We start from the raw sequence: 16,866 nt of genomic DNA, 5'->3' as shown, positions 1-16,866 counted from the left end.
GTTTGTCTTGCCATCTCACTTATTTTAAGCTTTGGTATGATGCTGAACACTTGGCCAATTGCACATACATCAATTAATACTTCCATCTATCTCTCTATCCACCTCAGATTTCTCATCCATCCATCCATCCATCCATCCATCCATTCACTCATCAACCCAAACATCCCTCATCAATCCAGTTAACTACTGATCCAACACTCAATCATCAACTTGTTTACTGATCCATTTATCCATCCATTTGTTCAGTCATTCATCCATCCATCCATCAACCATCTATCAACCATCCATCCATCCATCAATGATATGCCATCAACTCTTAATATATCACTGTCTTATTGTATAAAATGGAGTTAATATGAGGTGGGGTATTCCTTAGTAGCTGTGTATTTACCACACACACACACATTATAAGTAGCCTCATTACGACTGTGGAAGAAAATAGTTTTAGGGCGCCATGCCATCATAATTGTCTTCCAACTGGTCATGTCTGCAAAACCTACGCATGTTGAAAATTCATATCACACTATGTCATAAACTAATATTATATACTACTTAATAATAAAGCAAACACGATAGTTTCATACGTTTAGTTCACCTTACAAGTAACTCACATGTGCAGTCAGTCGAGAATGGAGTTCTAGTGATGCGCGTGCGAACGGAAAATGATCGTCTGCTCCGTCAGTTCTTATAAATCACCAAGACGTTTGAACATCGCATCCAAGACGGCGGCAAGTAGCGCAGTTTCCTACTTATATCATCCTCTTATCATCACTGGCCTGGCTTCCAAAAATACCTTAATGCCACCGTCAGAGCGGGGCCGAACACAGGACACCATTCCTGCCAGCTACCTGCATCTTCGCTTTTAATTATCGAATACGAGCAACTTCTAACAATTAAACGCGCCCACCCCCTTTACAGAGCATTTGCTTCTTTGTTGTAGTTATAGGCCTACTTGAATGTTTCTTTCCTAATGTTTTCGAGAAACTTAAGTTGTGTTCTTATTCTTAAGGAAATTTCCACATCATTTTTAGTCTGCATTTGTTTTTCTCTTTTATTGATTTTTTCCCGTGCCATCGATTCGGATACAAGACGCTGAAAACTAAGCGTTTCTGTCGTTTTTAAACAACAATCGCCTTTAAGAATTGAATTGTATATAATTTGGATGTATAAAACAAAGGATATATTTTACGAAAAGTTCCCCAGTGAAAAGAATGTGTTAGGTATTGTAAAGAATGAAGACGTTTACTTACACTGACCAAGCAATCTGACGGATAACGGTACATTCAGTTCTTCTCCAAGGAGATGACGCTCAGGTCACGTGCCGCCATGTAACACATGGTATTCTAAATATGGCAACCGCACGCGTAGAGCACTTTCAAGACAGATCGTGTTTCTAAAAACAAGATAAAAACGCTAAATTATAAACAATTCACATCATTCATGATTTAATTATATACAAGTTTTAACCCGCGGCAAAAAATAGAACTATATATTTGACGTATTGTAAATGTTTGTTAAAATAAGATGTAACGATGACATCGCTTTCTTTTCCTTTTTTAATGTTTAAAAAAAAAAAAAAAAAAATGTAATTTTTTTTTTTAAATAATGTTTGTTTTCGTGTTTTTTTAACCCCGCCATTCATATATTTCTTTCTCCCTCCATTCATCTCTTCCTCTCTCCCTCCCTCCCCTCCCCCCTCTCTCTCTCTCTCTCTCTCTCTCTCTCTCTCTCTCTCTCTCTCTCTCTCTCTCTCTCTCTCCCTCCCTCTCTCTCTCTCCTTCCCTCCTTTCCTCCTTTCCCTCTTTCTTTATTTGACATCATTACTCAATCCATATTGACTACAAATAGCTTATACAGGATGAGTCACCATTTATTACTTTTGATTCATCCAATAGGGGGCGCGCCTTAGTAACAGGTGCGCGTTATCATATTCCCGACTCAAATTGTTCCCGGTATATACGATAACTCTGTGTATAGTTCTTCAGTCTGCAACAATTTTGTTTCAGAATCGAAATATTAATTTCTGTTCGTTAAGTTCACAAGCGCATTATATTGCAGTATACGTTTTAAAGCATTATAATCATTATTAAGAATTAAAATAAGTGTGAATTGGATTGTTTAGCACATGTAGCCTTTTAAGGTTGACACCGTCGTCCAAGAGCAGAAAATGTCGCTGTCAAATGATTTCCTAGATTTATGAAGAAAATAACTTTATTTATACACGTTCTAGCTATGGGTATTTTTGTTTTCTATTACTAGTTGTTTCTTAGATCAATATTTATGCGCCTGTTTTTCGGGAAAATGACAGGGTGTAGCTTATAGAGTGTTGTGTTTATATTGAACTTTCCGACCGTTCCGACCTTGTCCTTGGAGGTGCAAACTTAATGACATTATCTGTATTGCTGGTAGCTAGACTCCTCTTTTTGTACGCCGCTTAAATATCATATGTTTCAAATTTGGATAGTCGTATGTCTAAAATACACAAAGCTTTTTTCAATTGGAGAGTACACCTTTGATTTGAAAATTATTTACTTACCTGACACAATTTTAATTTAATTAAGTGCTGTTGTTGACAAAGAAATTTGATACACAATCGAGTCTGGCAAAAACGTTTGTGCCTGTCTTTACAGTGTAGCAGTGCACATTAGAACATTGTTTAGCAGTACACATTAGAAAATTCTGTTTGGAGACCTTTAAGGAGCCTGACACCAATCCAGCCATGTGCCATCAATTAAACAACCTGATTTTTTAAACTATTTATTTCCAGTCTTTTCCATGAGCAAAATTAAGGCAAGCTGAAAATCAGTGACATTTTATTGCACAGTAAACAGTTTGTTGCTTGTAAACTTAAAACATTGCAGGCGAGATTGGATGGGGAACACCAGTGATGATTCACCTGTCCTGGCTGGTTAATGCCATTTTGTTATGTACCAGCTGACAGTGTAATTGTGACAAGTTAAAAGTTTGTTTTGTTTAATGACACCACTAGAGCACATTGATTTATTAATCATCGGCTATTGGTAATTTTGACATAGTCTTGGAGAGGAAACCCACTAAATTTTTTCATTAGTAGCAAGGGATCTTTTATATGCACTATCCCACAGACAGGATAGCACATACCAAGGCTTTTGATATAACAGGCTTGGTGCTCTGGCTATAAAGAGAAATAGCCCAATGGGATCAATCCTAGACCAGTCGTGCATCAGACGGGTGCTTTACCACTGGGCTACGTCCCGCCCCTGTGACAAGTTAATAGAGTGGTAAACCGAAGTTGCAGATGTTTATGTCTTGACTTTCATTTGAAGCCTTTCATGAAATTTCATAACAGGAATCAAACTTCAGAATTACGCAACCTAAAAAACAATAGTTCTATTTTTGGTGTGTTTTATAAATGTTTATTCAGGGTCATTTCAAAAAGTGCAGAACTCTTTAACAAAATCTATATTAATTTCCATTTCCTTTTTGCTCAAATGATGTCTTAAATGTATAATTGAATAAAAAATATGTCAAGCAAAACTGAGAACTGGTGTCCATTTGCTACTTGTACTAACGTTATATGTCATGGGGAAAAGTTGAAAATAATAAAATAAAGCTATGTGCCATCAAGCTTTGGAAACAATGTATTGTAGTGGATTTGCCTGATGCTCTTTATATAATTATGTTGATATTGTTTGTTGTTTTTTAGAATTTTACTTTGTGGTCGATGTTATCCCCAAGTTAGAATAAAACCAATTTCAATAATCGTTGCGATTATTTGAGTACATATTAGGACCCAAAGGAACTGTATGTTCAGGGCTTCTATAATTGTTTTTTAATCTACTAGCCATGGGGTCAGCAATTTAAAACATTTACTAGCCACGATTCACTAGCCCTACTTTACTTTAAGTTAATACAATTTTACTAAATAATAGTAATAATTAGATATGTTACCTATAAAGGGAGATAGACGATAAAAACACTAACATTGGGTGATGGTGGGGTCAGGATATTCATATTGACAAAATGGACTTGACTGCAACATTTGACCAAAACAAAATAAAAAATTCACTAGCCGTCGGGCATGGCAGTAGTAGTTATTTACTAGCTCAACATTGAATATCACTAGCCATGGGAGTGGGGCTACCATAATCTTGAATCCCTGTATGTTAGACATTATCATAATAATGCTTAAGAACTATGTGACTGGCAAACATTTAGCATTTTCACATAACACTAGTATTTCCTTTAGATTTATGCATTGTGTGGTCATAGAACACTTATATTAACCTACGTACATATATATTACTATTTCATGGCATGACTATATATGATCTAGTTAGCAGAAAGTTCATCATTGTGTATAAAATTCAGATTTTGGAAATACAGTTGAGCACTCTGTTATATGCCCGTCATTGTCCTTCCTTCCATAAACTGTTTGTTTTAGGAGCATACCTTTGTTATCAATTCATATAGGATCATCAAACCTTGCATGCAAGTACAATTTGGGATAGTAAATATCATAACTACGTAAATACTTTTAATGCATTACTGCTCATTAAAGATAATTCTTGTGTGGGCCATATCTTCCAAATCAATTCATATAGGATCAACAAACCTTGTTTTTAAGTACAGCTTGGGATAGCGGTGTGTTGTATAACTATTAGAGGTGCAGCAAATATGATACATATCACAAATAAATACGAATACCAATAATTACAGTGAATCTACCAATACTGTACTACTGACTTGAAGCAACCCACCAGTGAACATAGTCTAAAATAGCATTTAATACCAATAATTACAGTGAATCTACCAATACTGTACTACTGACTTGAAGCAACCCACCAGTGAACATAGTCTAAAATAGCATTTAATTAGTAGGATGTATTTAACATTAAATTCTGGAATGTTAGACGTTGAAAATTAAATAATTAAATGTAAGTTATAAAAACAAAATAATAATAAAAGAAAATTAACAAGACCCAAAATAGAAGTAAAATAAATGTCAGTTTTGAACTTTTCACTATCAATAAAATCATAGAAACATTGAAATATAGAGGTGTTTGGATGTTTACGGGGTGTGTTTTTTTTCTTTCATTTCCAATTTTATCCAAATAAGAATTTGAGAGCTGGTACTTTTTCCAAATTGTAAAAATTAAAACATGACTAATTTGGCTAACGTCTCTAATACACACATAGTAAAATCTCCAAAATTATGTTGGATTTTTAATTTAATTTTATTATTATTATTATTATTATTATGTTTTAATACATGTAAAAGAATAATGAATGCTCAATTTTAAAGATTGTGTTAGACAGTTAACACTATTTCATTGAGCATTGCACATGGTTTTGCAAATAAATTTTGGATGTTATTTAGCCTACATTACTTTCGGCTGTTACAGTAACTGCAGTTGAAGAATTTTCCCACCGGTTAATTGATTAGTTAGATATAACATGCCGCAACATTTTGCAATGTGTACATAGAGTATAGTATATGAGTGGCTGTAAGATACCATTTATTTTACAATGATTTTTGTTTAAAATGTATCTAACGAGCAAAAGTAAGTTTGATACGTTTTTAGACGAGTTGTGAGATAAATGGTATTTAACGGACACAAATGTATTATACTATTTCTTACATATCCTCAAAAACCAGGTTTTAAGCAAATTTTAACATCTTTTTTGACTAAAAGTTATTTACAGCCTTTGCATTTGTAAATAACTTGTGCGTCACAGACAAATGATTGTCAGGTTAACAGTGTAATCAATTTCGATCATGCTGTTTTTTTCATTGGATGTATGGCATTAGTGACCTGGTCATCACCCAGGAGCAGCCAGTTGTATGTCTTGAAATTGTTAACACACATACATCTGTAAACAAGTATGTTATAAAAATAATGAATGATGTTCTCACCAACAGGTGTGTAAGAAACCTAGTTTGACCATTGATATGATAATAATATAATAATGACTCATCCATTGTGTTATTACAATATTTTATTATTCATGAAAGTTTCAGAGTTGGTGGTGTTGTTTGGGTGGGATTTTTTTGGGGGGGAGGGGGGAGTTTGAGGGCGAATTTGTTCTTCACAAATAGTTGGTTGCAGTGTTTTCAAAACCCCATATTGCTGGCATTTAAGACAGCAGTGATGAACGGTTTAACATATTATTATTATTATTAATATCTGCCAAGTGTAATCACATGTCACTTTATTTCTCACGTTGTTAATAATAATTAACTACATTATACAGAAGATATACCAAAAACATTGCATGACTAACATAATTTGGCAATCATGAGTATGTTGGGTAGTGTATAGTAAACTGATTGAAATACACCTGTGTGTTCATACAGCTTGCAAACTGTGGTCTTTCTAAATAGATATAATTAATAATAATAAAGATCAAAATAAAATAATAATAATTAAACCCATGAATATATTTGGTTGTTTGGGAACGATTACGTATCACAGATAGCCTGTATTCAGTGCACAGAATATGTGAGTGAATCGTTGCAGCTCTAATGACTATAGTCAGCCCTACACGGAACGCCTTTTTTTCATACCATGAAATTTACTACAAGTTATTCATTTCTGAGCTGATAGTTTTCTAAATTACACTCAAAAATAGTCTTTTTCCTAAACACTTTTTTTCTTTTCTTCTTACATCAAACCAAACTGAAATTATTTACAAAAAAACATTTTTTTAGGAGGATGGGATGGACTATAGGTCGTCATGACCTACTTATGACAGGCTTATCATGTACCACACTGGTAGTCTTGTTTATATATGAATTTATGTTCAATTTCTCTGATATTGTAGAATTAACGTGTTTGATTGTCATATTGTATCATATATTGATAATATTATTTTCCAGGAATGTAATACCGAGTACCTGTGTAGCTGCTGCAGGTATCGCCATGGACACGGACGCCAGTAGCTTCCTCGCTCTGATCGAGGCTGTGCTGAGCTTGGCCGCGCCCCAGGTCCCACGCCCCAGGGAGGGCATCATCAAACCGGGTGGCTACCCAGAAGATATCTTCTTAAGCCTGCCTGAAGATGAAAAGGATGACTTGGAATGTGCCATATGGTAAGGGGTCGATCAACGATTAGATAACACTCTAGGGGAGAGGGCAGATCACAGCTAGCTCTGGGTGAGCAGAATATTTTACCAAATTATCTATTAAACTTAAAAAATGCCAGAAACAGTTATTTTATGACAAAATATCAATTGATACAAGAAATTACTTTGCCAATTGTTGTTATACACCTGTCTATGATGGGTCGTATTATGGTATGTCATTGTCCATCCATCATATCTTGCGTACAGATGTGTACAGGACCATAAAATTTCACATGTAGGAACAGTTTGGGATGGTGGTGTGTCACATACAATTACCAGGTCACTGTGATACAAATAATTTGTCTGTATTTACATAATTAGAATTGAATCGTACCGTAACATATTCATTAATATCCATGGTTTTCCATCAAACTCCTGATGGGCGTATCATGTACTTTACTGCTACTCTTTGTTAAAATTTGTTAATGGCAAGTGCCAGAGCTAGCTAGCTCTGAGGGAAATTATGTGATACAAGAAATGTTATAGGAATGGAGGAGTTTGTCAGGAGTTACTCAACCCAGCAATTGCCCACAGCAATCAGCAGTGCTATGGAAATTGTGCCAGGGGTTATAATTCTTCACATCACTTTCTTTGCTATGGACTACATTGATTTTTTTTTTACCTTTTTGAAATTGCAGGGGTTGTAAACATAATTAATTTTTATTCATATATTAAATATATACAATTGTGGACAATATTCCTGTTACAGATGATTTTTTTTTTCAATTGTATATTTATGCCAAAGAAAGAAAAAAAACATAAAAGGAAAAATCAATAATTGTCAAATTACATCACAGTAACAGTGAAATGAGAGTGGTATTGACTGGAGTTTTGCATAATTTTAGAAGGAGTGATCATTACAAAAGACATTTTGGATGAAGTGGGGGTACGAATTGTTTTGTGCAATAATTTACAGCTACAAAATTAAAGTATATTACGGTACAGAAATTGTTTTGTTAGCCCATTGTTTGCTCGTCTAGTTTCATGTTAACCAATTTTTCCTTATGTCATTATTATAATGATAATATAATATATTTGAACATTATTTAGAAGAGTGTAGTGTAAATTTAATATATGTATATTGCGTAACGTTTTAGTTCTCAGAGATCTGTAATCGTCATGGATTATACTTGTGTTAGAGTCTCACTGCACAAATGTTCCTTTCCAATTTGGTGTTTGTACATTTACACATTTGTTATTTGTTGCCAACATGTGATTGCCTCTATTTGTAATTGACAGTTACCAAATCCTCAAGGAAGCAATGCAGTGCAACAACAAACACAAGTTCTGTCATTCCTGTATCTATGTCTGGTCGACCAGTGGCCGCCACCTGAACCGAACCCGGTGTCCCGTGTGCCGGATCGAGGGCCGGTATGAGCGGAACAAGGACCTCGATGAGAGGATTGAAAACAAGAGAGTCCGGTGCTCGCTCAAGAGCTGTAAGTGGACAGGGATGTTGAAGTACCACAGCGTACACCAGCACACAAACTACAGTGTCTCATCGCAGGTGACGCTCGAAACCAAGGAGTTGCCCTTACTGTCTGGGCGCTCCACACCAGCCAACCGATCAACCAGTTCCAACTCCCAGCGAATAACCACAAGAACTGGGCTGCCTGTCCCAACAAACCACACACGGCTAAGAGCCCGCCTGTCGGGAAACCGGTTCAGGAGTGATGACAACAACAACAACAGCAGCAGCCACAACAACAACAGCCGAATCAGTAGCAGTAGCATAACTTCAAATAGCGGTGTGTCGAGCTCTGTTGATACGAGTGTCGGTGCAGACAGACGGAGTCCAGCCCCATCGACGACACCCCGTCCTCCTACAAACCCGAGGCCTGCAGGGCTCGTCACCCGGCACAGAATGACATCACTTCCAGCGCTGCGGCGACCTGCCAGGTCAAGGGTCAATCTAACAAACACCAGTGACGCTGCTACATCAGGTTCTTCTGAGGTGAGGCCGGCAGAAAGCACGGCCCCCGAGCTGCTCAGAGAGAGGGTGGACCAGGTGGATAACAACCTGACCAACATCCGGTCCAGACTCCAGGTATAGTACAAATACTTGTTATGTTAAAACTCCAATCTCAGGTACACAGCAGGGGTTTCCCCAGGGCCGTTAGGCGTAGCGGCCCGACATGCCTTGGTCCGTAAAGTAAGCACTTTGACGCTACGCCTTGATTTGAAGTGCTTTAGAAAAACAATTTTCACAAGTATGAGCGTGGCAGTCGACTACCTCTTGCAAACAACTTGTGTACCAGTATATCAAACACACCTAATTACTATGAAAGATAAAACACTTCTTAAATACCTAACAATAGACCAGTCGTCTGCTCACGACTGGTGTTTAGTAATTTTACCGCATCTACTGGGACCGCTAATCTGTCAGGAAGGCGCTTACGCGTAACGGGATTCCCGTGCTGAGCAATCAAGCTTCAAGGCCGATCAAAGAAGATCCCATTGACAGAATCAACTGTACCATTTAATTGAATAAACGATAGGTGAAGCACTTTTTAAAAGTACAGTTAAGTTGGCAATCAGTCATTTCTATCCTAACACCCCCTTCCCAAAACTCCCACACTGAAAACATCCAAGGCTCGCGCTGTCGGTAACCAAATTAGCCATTGGCTAATTAAAAACTATTTTAAAAAAAAAAAGGCTAATAAAATTTGCAAGTGGCTAAAATTTTGGCTAAACCATTTTCAATCTTCTGATCTGAACAAACGGTTACATAATCTATCCGACAGCTCAGACATAATAATAATACCAAATATTCAATTAGCGTAATAGCAATCTCGTGACAGGTAACGAGAAAATCCAGAATACAGTGTATTTTAATAATCACTGTTATTAATTTTAACGGCATGCTTTCGACATGTATGACAGCATTGTGATGGTAATTCAATTTCTAGAAGATCTGTAATTTGTTATTTTGAACTTTGTAAAGTCTTTGAACCAAAGTAATAAAAACAAACCGACAATGCGTGTCAATTTGAGTACACATGCCAATTCAGGGCCGAAAGACATGTAGGCTATCCCAAGAGCTGAGTTCAGCCAGATCGAGCGAAAACAAAACGTTCATAAACACTGGTTTGTGCGCTTCACGTTAAACCAAATGGACACGACGGACACCAATCAAATAGTTCGCGAACGTTATGAAGAACGTTCGTTGGCTGAACCGAGGAAAGCTCTTGACGCGAATATACGTCACGCTTCAGAGTCAGCTGACACCCATGTGTCAAGAGGCTTCGTTGCGGACATTGAACAATACGATTACACAGAAGTAAATCTTGATGTAAATTTGTAGAAAAACAATAGTTGTTTGCATCAATGAATACCTAACGGCAGTTTCATTTATTTCCTTTGTCTTTGTTAATTTTGTACCTATGGTCGAGAGATGCGATCGCGGGAAATGAACATGCAGTATAAATTTATACAAATTGCAGTTAAACGTACACTGAATTAGTTTACAATAATCATATTTATTAAATAATGTTAGATATATATTTGTAAGAATGTGAGGTGACATTTAATAATTTAGCTGGATTTTAAAAAGACTGTAAATTTAAAAAAAAAAATTATTATTATTTTTTTTTTTTTGTAAATGGAATATACTGTGAAGTCGGCATTCTTAGCCTAGGTATTTTACAAGCAGAAATCACAACAAGCATTTAACACGACGCAGAAATCAACAGCAACAACATGGCACAAGTTATGAAATTGTTCGGGGTGGGGAATTGATGGGCTACTTTAAAAAAAGTTTTAAAATAGAGCACGATTAGCTGGATTGAAGGCAAACACTTAACTGTTTTCAACTCACTACCCCACTTATTTTGGTTTGATTTGTGTTATACTGATGTTAAAAATGTAAGCGCCTTAAAAAAATCCTGGGGAAAGGCCTGCACAGGTATGATGTTCAACTTGTTAGTTAAAATTGCAATCTCAGGTACACAGGTGTGATGTTCAACTTGTTTAAAACTGCAATCTCAGGTATACAGGTCTGATCAACTTGTTACGTTAAAACTGCAATTTCAGGTACACAGGTTTGATGTTCAACTTGTTACGTTAAAACTGCAATCTCAGGTACACAGGTTTGATGTTCAGCTTGTTACGTTAAAACTGCAATCTCAGGTATACAGGTGTGATGTTCAACTTGTTACGTTAAAACTGCAATCTCAGGTATACAGGTGTGATGTTCAACTTGTTACGTTAAAACTGCAATCTCAGGTACACAGGTGTGATGTTCAACTTGTTACGTTAAAACTGCAATCTCAGGTACACAGGTGTGATGTTCAACTTGTTACGTTAAAACTGTAATCTCAGGTACACAGGTGTGATGTTCAACTTGTTATGTTAAAATTGCAATCTCAAGTACACAGGGGTGATGTTCAAAATATTGTCCAACATCTGGTCCAGACTCCAACAGGAAGTTGTTTTGTCAAAGGAACTATACTGAATTTGCTCCCCTTGTGATATGTTTACGACATATGGGGCATTTTTGATGACTAAAATTAGAAATGAAATAGAGAATAACTAGTTAATGATGTAGGATATCAACTTCATCCTGTGAAGGGAAGAATGAGAAATTCTGCAAGTCTTGCTAAGCAGAATTTCCCATTACTATAATAATAAAGACAATTCTGACCTTGCAAGAAAAATATCTTTTATTGAACATATATGTGTGATACAAAATCTTGCATGCATAGTATGTCTTCACCCAAATGACATCATGTTCCTAGGCAGGACGATCAGCGTTCATCAATTCCATAAAATTCAGCCAACTTTGTATGTATATTATAATAGTAATACCCATGTTTGTAGGAAAGTCAAAGATATCTGAATGCACTGAAGAACACTTTTGACAGTTTATATATATATATAAAAAATTCCAATGTCTGTAGGAAAGTCACAGCCACCTTGACGCACTGATGGACACGTTTGGCAGTGAGTTTATAAATGTGTATTATAATTATAATAACAATGTCTGTAGGAAAGTCACAGCCACCTTGACGCACTGATGGACACGTTTGGCAGTGAGTCTATAAATGTGTATTATAATTATGATAACTATGTCTGTAGGAAAGTCACAGCCACCTTGACGCACTGATGGACACGTTTGGCAGTGAGTCTATAAATGTGTATTATAATTATAATAACTATGTCTGTAGGAAAGTCACAGCCACCTTGACGCACTGATGGACACGTTTGGCAGTGAGTCTATAAATGTGTTATTATAATTATAATAACTATGTCTGTAGGAAAGTCACAGCCACCTTGACGCACTGATGGACACGTTTGGCAGTGAGTCTATAAATGTGTATTATAATTATAATAACTATGTCTGTAGGAAAGTCACAGCCACCTTGACGCACTGATGGACACGTTTGGCAGTGAGTCTATAAATGTGTATTATAATTATAATAACAATGTCTGTAGGAAAGTCACAGCCACCTTGATGCACTGATGGACACATTTGGCAGTGAGTCTATAAATGTGTATTATAATTATGATAACTATGTTTGTAGGAAAGTCACAGCCACCTTGATGCACTGATGGACACGTTTGGCAGTGAGCTGGAGCAGCACCAACAGGAAGTGATCAGCATCCACGTGGAGCGTGAACGACAGCGACAGGAGCAGCTTGACGAGGTGCGTGAACTGGGCCGGCGACTCGGACAGGTGGCATCCGAACTGAGGAGGCTGCTCAGTCAGCGACGTACCATCCGCGACGAACTCAACGATTTGCTTGATTGAACATCCATGTTGTCACGATCGATTGAACATCCATGTCGTCGTGAACAATTGTGTGAAACAAACTCAACGACTTGCTTGATGGAACATCCATGTCGCGATCAGTTGTGTGATACGAACTCAACTATTTGCTTGATTGAACATTCATGTCGTCACGATCAGTTGTGTGAAACAAACTCAACGATTTGCTTGATTGAACATTTGTGTCGTCGCGATTAGTTGTGTGATATTTATGTTGGATTGGGCTTTCATTTCTTCGTAATCTGTGTATTGTGGCTCAAATGTCTGTGTGTTTAAATGATATTCGTCAATGCTAGATCATTTCAAATCATGACATAGTTCTCCTAATGTATATATCGAAGGACGACTACTAAAACTGCTAATTATGTGAATTTTTTGCTTTGTTTGGTTTGGTTGGGTTTGGTTTTTGGGGGATGGGGGGGGTGTATATGCCTGTTGTAATATGGTATGGCATTGTCCGTCTGTCCGTCCTTAAACATTTCGTTTCTGGAGAATATCTTTCTCATCATTTAGATTCATCAAGCCTTGCATGCAAGTACAACTCTGGATGACGGTGTGTCGCATCCCATAACTAGGTCACTACAACCTACTTTTCACGCATTAAAGCCATATCTTCCATATCAATTCATATAGGATCATCAAACCTTGCATGCAAGTACAACTTGGGATAGTGATACCTTAACTAGGTCATGGTGACCTACTTTTGACAGTGGTATCATGTACCTCACCAGTACTCTTGTTTTTACGGGGGTAAGGGTGGTAGAACATAAATGAAACATGAAATTAGATTTGAAAATATAAAATAGCTCTCTTGTTTTTTAGATGGTTTTTTTATTTTATTTTTAAAAACATTTTTTGGTGTCAGTAACAATGACAGTAACCTTGCTTGTAGCACATAATTGCTAGGTCCTTGCAATTTATTAAAAAAATTATCAAAATATTGTTCTGAACTTATTTAGTGTTGAAAAATTAACAGGATTGTTATGTTTGATGCCATATTAATTACTTGAGTGTATTCTTAACTGTCGTATAAGCTAGCCCAGTGCCTGAGACAAATGCTTCTTCAAGTTGGGCTAGTTATAACTGCTAACATACTAACCCAAAGGGATAGTGCTTAAAAGAACAGAAGAACAAGTCTTCACTATGAAATATTTAGCCACCAATATTTGTGGTCTATTTCATGTATTCTTGCAGCATTGCGCGTCCCCTCAGGATTGCCCTAAGACTCAATATGTGATAGCTTTTTATAAATTCAAAATTTGTTTTTCTAATTGCTATATTGAAATCAATTTTTATCAATTCTAGATTATTCAGATATTGGCTTAACCAGAATTTACTGTCTTTTTTTTATATGAATTTATTTATTTATTTTATTGAATGTATATGTTATGTGATTCAGTAAATCAGACATTTTAGTGCTTGTAAAAGATTATAACTTTGTGATTTAAATGTTTGTGATGATGATTACATGTTGAGAGTGCTCCAGAAAGTTTTTATTATTGCTCATTCTTTGAATACCAAAGAGTTCAATCTTGCTGCTTGTAACCAATAATGCCATTTGAGTTTTCTTTATTAGATGAACTGTTAGCCATTATTTGCATACTACACCCCATTTGCATGTCACACCAAGAGTTATTTCCCATGTCCCATTACAAATTATTACATGTTATGTAGAATCAAAATTTGTAAATACTACTTTTATTTTTATGAATTTAATTACATAAAAGGCAGCTCTTTGTAAGAACATATACTTTCAATTTGAGATGTTTTATGTCACATATTTTGCCATATTTTATCTTGTTACTGTCTGCCATCCATATTTGTGTAATATTCATTGGGGACTCTTACAAAATGCAGGTGTCTGTATTATTACCTTTGAAGAGCTATTCCAGACCAGGAGTTATCATTAACACTTTCCAGACTGTAAATGTTTGACGGGTGGATCAATACTTATATGTGTTTATATTTATTTACACTTATTGTCCCTTGAGCACTCCCCTAATGCTAATTATGCATGAAAATGATGACCTCCATATATAATTCTTCTGTTATATTTTTGGCACTGTTGACCAGATTTTTCACAGGTTTCTAAATCGTTGGTACCAGCGGCAGGGAAGCATGGTTTTTTGTCTTTAAATGAAATAATTACTGCATTGTTCAACCTTGAACTGAAAGTTTGATGGTGTTTTTGAAGTGTGAATAAATATATATATTTTTTAGATGGGGCATGAAAGGTGGGTTGAATGGGTGGGAAACCACCAGAACCGTCTGGACATTGGTCATTTTTTAGAAATAGAAAAAGGGAATGTGACTAAAAAGTTGAAAAACATTTGTAAAGTTATGCTTGCTCCTCGGTGGACTAATTGATTTTTTCCTATGCCAACCAATGCCCCATGACTGATATCAAAGGCCATGGTATGTTTTGTGCTCTTGTTGGGAAGTTGTGTATAAAAGATCCCTTGTTGGGAAGTTGTGTATAAAAGATCCCTTGTTTGGAAGTTGTGTATAAAAGACCCCTTGCTGCTAGTGTAAAAATGTAGCACGTTTCTTCTGAAGACTATATGTTAGAATTACCAAATGTTTGACATCCAGTAACTGATGATTAATAAATCAATGTGCTCTAATGGTGGTCAACAAATTAAAGTTATTTTTTGAACAAATTATAAAAAAATATACTTTAAAGTAAGACGGGTTTTTTATTTCATAAAATCTACAAGTAAACAAGGACTGGAAAGGGTTATCGACTTCTTAAATGTTCTTATATGTTATGGATTTAAAGCAAATCTTTCTGGAGCATTAGAATATGAATTATGTGAGGCTGTTGCCATTGATGTGATACACCATATTTGTGATATATTTCAGTATTGTTATTTATTAAGTTCAATCTGTAACAAACATGGGGAAACAGTAGCATGTGTTAAATATATTTTAGTCAAACATTTCACTAACAAATACAGTTAGATATGTGTACGGTATAACTAGTGTATAGGATGTTTGATGAATAACACAACACACACACACACACATTCCAACATACATGTACACACATGGGTACACACATGTACATTCATACAAGTACACACACATACATACACACTCTCTTAACCAAGCTTGTAAGAGCAGGTGGCAAGAATAAAGAGAAGATTGGAAAGTGTTAATGTGCCCAGAGCCACTGACTGTTCAGACACATCGATCCTGAATATAAGAAGTAGCTTCTTACTTGAGGACAGATCAGTGACAAAAAACGTCTGACATTGGTTAAATTTATACCTAACGGGTGATTGATCATTCCTGTCTTAACACGCAAGACGTCACCTACATTTAATGTGTGGGTTGAACTGTCGGTCATGTTGGTTCCAATATGTTGCTTTAAAATACAAACACATGAAGTTACACACACCTCTTATTTGTTATGTTTTAACACATGTTCGTTTACTTCTGTGTCTGGATATTGGAAGTATATTGAACTGGATTAAAAATGCATCACTCAATTTTCAGTTATTGGTATTGCATGTGTGAAGTTGCTATAAAAAGATGCAGTAAACCTAACTCTTGAATTAAACTTTAGGGTTATTTATTGCATACCAGAATACATTCAGTTATACAAAATCAGCTTAATGTCTTAATTTCTTTTCATATAATTTTTACAACTACAAATCTAACTGGTGCATTTTCCTTGGATTTCAGTACATGAATGACTGTTAAACACGAAGGAAAGTAGAGAATTGTTTCTTAAGTAGCCATGCAGCTCATTGTTATTATTACCAGCTTATAAATATAGATCAAATATATATATATCTATATGTGTGTGGGTGTTGAAGTTATACTACAAGATTGCTTTGCCTATTTTCCCCTTTGTGCCATTAGTGTTTTTGATGTGATCTTTTTGTTGTATTTGTTGAAGACTGCTTAACTAGCTTTCTAGTGAATGATGGGCATCTGCTGTAGTTGTTGTAACTGTAGAGATCTGTTAGAATGTTTCCATCAGAATAT

The 16,866-nt window shown here is 36.0% G+C and overlaps 2 protein-coding genes across 3 annotated transcripts in view; one reads left to right on the top strand and one right to left on the bottom strand.

Moving 5' to 3' along the window:
• Positions 1 to 1,629, bottom strand: part of LOC121367436 — a 47,903-nt gene extending 46,274 nt beyond the window's left edge. The window contains exon 1 of one of the 2 annotated variants that reach the window (XM_041491606.1): positions 1,251 to 1,629. The gene's annotated coding sequence lies outside the window, so the exon portion shown is untranslated. The remainder of the gene's footprint in view (positions 1 to 1,250) is intronic. The other variant, XM_041491604.1, reaches the window with a different exon arrangement.
• A 517-nt stretch (positions 1,630 to 2,146) lies between these two features.
• Positions 2,147 to 15,393, top strand: LOC121367435. Its single transcript, XM_041491602.1, has 4 exons — positions 2,147 to 2,236; positions 6,860 to 7,072; positions 8,345 to 9,152; positions 12,628 to 15,393. Exons 2-4 carry the CDS (start codon positions 6,903 to 6,905, stop codon positions 12,853 to 12,855), a joined length of 1,206 nt encoding a protein of 401 aa, XP_041347536.1. The 5' UTR covers positions 2,147 to 2,236; positions 6,860 to 6,902; the 3' UTR covers positions 12,856 to 15,393.
• The last annotated feature ends 1,473 nt before the right edge of the window (positions 15,394 to 16,866 follow it).

This window comes from Gigantopelta aegis, chromosome 3 (genome assembly GCF_016097555.1).
Source record: "Gigantopelta aegis isolate Gae_Host chromosome 3, Gae_host_genome, whole genome shotgun sequence".
Classification (NCBI taxonomy): domain Eukaryota; kingdom Metazoa; phylum Mollusca; class Gastropoda; order Neomphalida; family Peltospiridae; genus Gigantopelta; species Gigantopelta aegis.
Note: the sequence above shows the minus strand (reverse complement) of the source record. Positions and strands in the feature narration are given on the sequence as shown.

Bases quoted from the DNA above. Each gene is read 5' to 3' on its own strand.
- LOC121367435 (XM_041491602.1), top strand. From the start codon at position 6,903: ATGGACACGGACGCCAGTAGCTTCCTCGCTCTGATCGAGGCTGTGCTG. The intron at 7,073-8,344 runs GTAAGGGGTCGA...TGTAATTGACAG, and splicing joins GACTTGGAATGTGCCATATG to TTACCAAATCCTCAAGGAAG. The intron at 9,153-12,627 runs GTATAGTACAAA...CTATGTTTGTAG, and splicing joins ACATCCGGTCCAGACTCCAG to GAAAGTCACAGCCACCTTGA.